Below are 5,343 nucleotides of genomic sequence, written 5' to 3' on the forward strand. Positions count from 1 at the left end.
CAAGGGAAGTTCAGACTGGACATTAGGAAAAGGTTCTTCACTGAGAGGGTGGTTGGTCACTGGAACAGGCTCCCCAGGGAAGCGGTCACGGCACCAAGCCTGTCACAGTTCAAGGAGCATCTGGACGATGCTCTTAGTTGTATGGTTTAGTTTTAGGCAGTCCTGTGAGGAGCAGGGAGTTGGACTCGATAATCCTTATGGACCCCTTCCAACTTGCGATATTCTATGATTCTATGATGGAAGTGATTTGAAGTATGACTACTTTACCAGCAGTTGGACAGGAATGCTGTGTACTCTTTATCCTACCATCTCTTTAAGAGGAATGACTTGAGGGATTTTGAGAGTTCTCTTTTTTGTAAGGAAAAAACCAACAAAAAAGAAAATAACCTGTTCCTCCTTCTGCTCTCTTTATTCCTCTCTCCCTCATAACATCAAAGGGCATTTTACGCAACTTTTCCATTTTGTCCTTCATTTTTCTTCACTGATTCTGTATCTACAGATTTACAAATCACAATCACTAATGATTATGACATTTTAAAATTAGGTTAAGACAAACATAATAAAGAATAAAATGCTTTATTCAACCAGAAATACAAATACCAATATGAAATTAGATATCTTTTGAAGTAATCAGGCTTAAAGCCATGCAGAAAATAAATACGAACTGAAAAGCTGCAATGCATAGTTGTGTTGAATTTAGCTGTTCAAGACTAACAAACAGTCTTAAGAATCCTAATTTCAGGGAGATGGAAAATTTTTGATTATTCAAAAGCAAATGAGAGCTACAAGAAGAAGAATTGTACATGTAATAAACTCTTACCCCCTTTGGCTCAGGCACAATCAAATGACTACACTTATTATTGAGGCTCAGCTGGCAATTCCCTCCATAAAAAGTAATCAAAGCCCACAGCGTACTTCGGTCTTCAGATGAAACCTAAAAGGAAGGTAAATAAGCCTTTTAGTTCTATGCAACCAGCTGCCTTCTGCTTGAAGAATTTTAGTACAATCCATGACATACCACTTACAAGTCTGGCTAATGTATTACCTATCACTTTTAAATACCAAATTAGCATGAAAGTTACGGAGAAAAAAGGTTGACAAAGAGACGCAACAAGAAAAGACATTAAACAATCGTTTTTAACCCGCACAGAGAAAAAGAAAACATTCTTCACTCCTGTAAAACTCAACACTAATATATCGCCTTCCACAAGAGAAAAAAGTTAGTGATCAAGCAAACAAGAATTTTTTATCTTAGACAACCTGTTTAAATTCATTAAACAGAATTTTAACAAGTAGACCAAATTAACAGCCTGTGTAAACACATAAAGTGTTTATTTCTAACAATTTATGGCACAGCAACGTCCCCCTCCCCTGCCAAGAAAGCCATGTGTATTTAATCCATTACCATTCAGAGTTAGTGACACTATTACAGGAATAATTTGTTAAGAAGTCTGAAGCACATAGACGCATATATTCCATTAGCACCTAGGGCCTTATCCTGTCTGTCTGCACCCACACACTGGTCACCAGCAGGCTACTCACAGACCTATACAGCTGGCTATGAACACAAGCCACTGAAGCACCACCTTTCCACTTACTCTACTCACTGGCACCCTTGTTAGGGTTTCAGTGCTTAAGTAGGTAAAACATGTTGACTGAATATTGTGTTAACGCAGAAATAGAATAATAGGAGCAAAGACTTTATAGTCTAGTGCACTCTGCATTTTAGAATCACCATACTGTTGAATACAAGACAAATGACTGAATGTTCACAGTTTGAAATTATCATGCCCTCATTTTCAGTGAAAAACTGTTTTAGGTGATAATTCACCTAACATACAGAAAAAAAGTCATAGTACAACAGAAAAACTGGTATCTCTCCTCAAAAAAACAAAGCATTGCACACATATTGTATATATGAATATATAGAATAGACTGAAATATGGCTCACTTCTTACCTGAGAGAGACAGGCAGTGACTCCAAAAAAGATCTGACATGATTCTGGAGAAAAGCCATTTACACTGGAAAGCAGGTGTCAAGGATGCAAAATAATCTGAATGAGAGTTTCCTGAGGGACATTAGAAGGAAATTAAATAGTGTGCATAGTACTTCTCAGATATTATCAAGTATTTGACCATCCAAAAACTTCTATCTTTAAAAGCATGTTGTTTGTTTCCAATTAAAGTTGTATGCATCAGGAAAAAAATGAGATGCAAACTGGATCAGGACACCTCTAATATTATGACCAATTCTGGTAACATTGCAAACTTGCATCTTGCCAGAACATCGCCCTCAGCCCATCTCAGGATGCTAAACACAGGAAGTTTAGCTTATAGGAGTCAAGTCATCACCAAGAGCTTCCTTTCATTATCAAGTGCTTATCTTCCATGTTTAAAAATACAGGAGACTCTGAACAAGAAACTTTTGCTACAGCCAGCAACAGACAATATAAAGAGAATATGATGCACAAGAAATTTGATAAAACAAGTCAGACCAAGAAAAGTGTGTTTTTCTAAAATAAAAGCTAATAGCAGACACCTGTAGAAAGTCACAGTGCCTTTTCTGTACGCTTATTAAAGAAGACAGCAATCTGGTGGATGACTTCTTTTAAAACCAGTAATAAATGAAAGCACAGTCTTAAACAAACAAACAAACAAACAAACAGGTTAGAAAGTAATACAGAAGCCAGAGGTTTCAAAAATGGCAAAGTTTGGTAACCAAATGGTAAAATTTTTCATTGAAGACATCTTTTGGAAACCTGCCCTTTGCAATTTCGCAAAGACTGGAAAAGTAGAAACAGTTTCCTAGCATACAGCATGGTTATTAAGTCCACAAAAGGCACTGAACAACAAACGTATCAACGGACAAGCTCATATATCAAGAAAAACAACAAACCAAACAAAGTATTACACAAATTATCTGCAAACAGTAGTAGGCAAGTCAGTATAAGCAAGTATGAAATCTTCTGCAGCTGATTTTTTCCTACTGAGGTATAACACTGCATTGGAAGTTGGCTAGGCAACAGATGTGGGGCGGGGGGCATGGAATCTAGGAGCTACTGTGAAACGCAAACTGAGAAAACATCACACTGGGATGTAAAAACAGGAACACAGCCTAAAACTAACATGAAGTTTTCCACCATGCTTTCAAAATTCAACAAGATCTCTGGTAACAATGCGTATTTGTTTTCAGATGCGTCAGAGAGAGAGATAAATGAAACGGTATGCAAAAAAGAGCAGTGAGAATTTTTACAGACCTAGTAAATATGACTTACAAGAGGAAACTGAAAGACCACGATTGATGTGTTTAAGAAGCTAAGACAACACATCTTCAAACCCTTTACTTCTCTTTTCATTTGGCAGCCTTTAATTTGTTCTCCCTGTTCAGAGTGGCTCAGATAAATCAAAACAGGTTTAGACTAGCAAACACAATAGCGAGGCACTGTAAGGTGACTGGAGAGACTATGAAATCTCCACTACAGGAGGGGCTTTGTGAAACAGGAGAGAACAGTTTGACAGAAGTGACCTGGGAAAGAGACGGACCAGCTGATTTCTGTAACTTCCCTCCCTTTTCTACACTCCCATATGATTTTCTGTTTAAGATACATGCACACCTTGTTGGAAAAAAGGACTACAGAAACAGATGTGCATTGTGTTACAAGCACGCACTGAGATTTTTGTAATAAAACAAAATTATTTTTCCTGTGCTGTTGACAGATGCACCAGCAGTACTTAAATTTTGAGACCCAGAAGAGACAACACACAGCAAGCTGACAACAAAGCCCAGAGCACTTTGAAACTTAAGAATAGATTACTGCCATTATCCAGAATACTCCAAGAAGTTCAAGTCTGATGAATGTCCTAAATTTCACTGTGTTGCTCAGTATCTCATCTAAGGTAGACATTCAGTACTGGATCTTTCAAAAGTATACACTTGTCTACTCCCTGCCTTAACATCTGCTCCTAGCACATAAAGCAACAACAGCTCGGTATTTAACTTTTAAGAGGTCCATCAGTTTGACTGCAGCTTGCACTCTCTGAAGAATAGGAGTGAAATAGACCCTCTTAAAACGGTTACAAGCAGCACAACAATAAGGTTCCCAGTGGGTCTGGAAAACAAAAAAGAGGGAATGCAACAAAACTCACTTTTTTTTTCCTCCAAGCAAAGTTCAGAAGTGCTCTGGCCCTCTTTCATCTGTACATGACCATGGAAAAATAATCCTTTCTCATTCTTGCTTTTGCTGCTATCAAGAGAATGAAGAAAGAAATCACCAGCCCTCTTTATGGCATTATAACTGAGGTTTTCACACATGAAACTGTACTTCCTTCTTCAGGAAGGCTGCTTCCAGATTAATTTTTCTGTTACTACCCTTCAGCTGCAGGTTAGTCAGATTTCGCTGACATCAGTTAGCAGGGAACAGGAGAACACTCTGCCTTCTGAAGTTCCCCCTGATGAAAACAACTTTCACAGGGGAATGTTAAAGTGTATTTATAAGAAACAGGCAAAATTATTACACTTCTATATTGCATTAAATCTTTCTACGTTAAACTTCACCTTTAACAAATGCCCATCAAATAAGTACCAGAATTGGTAAGCAAACATAAAACCTTTAAGGCTCTTATTAGATCCATATATCTAACTGACAAAAGATGTTTCTAGGACTTGCTTCTTCAGTAAATTCAATGACAACTTTGAGTATTACATCTCCAAATCAAAACATAAACAAAAGATGAATATGCAGAACCTCAAACCTCTGCCTAAACAGGGTCCAAAAACAATCAACTGGAAAAAGTAAGCTATTCCTATTAACTACGTTTTTTCCATTATGGTACTACCTAAAACCCTAATGAAAGGCCGGATGCCACTGCACTAGAAGTCGTAAAGAGACTGAAACAGAACAAAGTTAAGACTTAACAACCCATTTTAGTGAGCACTATGAGGCTCAGAATAAAATCTAAAACCACCAGGTTCTAAGGACATGTGCTTAGAAAAGTGCTAGAAAGAATAAAGTCAAAGGTCCAAGGACACATTTATTGCTGACAGGTGTACAAAACCTCCTTCTTCCATGCAACCCAAGAATACGATACTACTGAGACCTGGTGTTTTCATTTGGCCATTCCTATATACCCACAATAAAGACCTCCTGAGCAATAGCCATTCGGGGATACATTCACACATTTATTGCCACAATTTGGTTATGGACTGCATCACTCAATGGTTTTATTTGTTATTTCTCTTCTGGATATGTAATAACGCCAGCTCTTAGAGCATCCTTTTAAAAACCCCAGGTTTCAGATGTGTCGTGGTTTAACCCCAGCCGGCAACTAAGCCCCACACAGCCG

The 5,343-nt window shown here is 37.9% G+C and overlaps 1 protein-coding gene across 1 annotated transcript in view; it reads right to left on the reverse strand.

The window, feature by feature from the left end:
- Positions 1–5,343, reverse strand: part of PAXIP1 (PAX interacting protein 1) — a 34,494-nt gene that overhangs the window by 24,141 nt on the left and 5,010 nt on the right. The window contains exons 4-5 of the mRNA XM_019474252.1: positions 1,959–2,022; positions 821–934 (exon numbers count right to left, since the gene is read on the reverse strand). Coding sequence (XP_019329797.1) covers positions 821–934; positions 1,959–2,022 — 178 coding nt within the window. The remainder of the gene's footprint in view (positions 1–820; positions 935–1,958; positions 2,023–5,343) is intronic.

The sequence above is a fragment of the Aptenodytes forsteri genome, unplaced genomic scaffold (assembly GCF_000699145.1).
Source record: "Aptenodytes forsteri isolate BGI_AS27 unplaced genomic scaffold, ASM69914v1 Scaffold296, whole genome shotgun sequence".
Taxonomy (NCBI): domain Eukaryota; kingdom Metazoa; phylum Chordata; class Aves; order Sphenisciformes; family Spheniscidae; genus Aptenodytes; species Aptenodytes forsteri.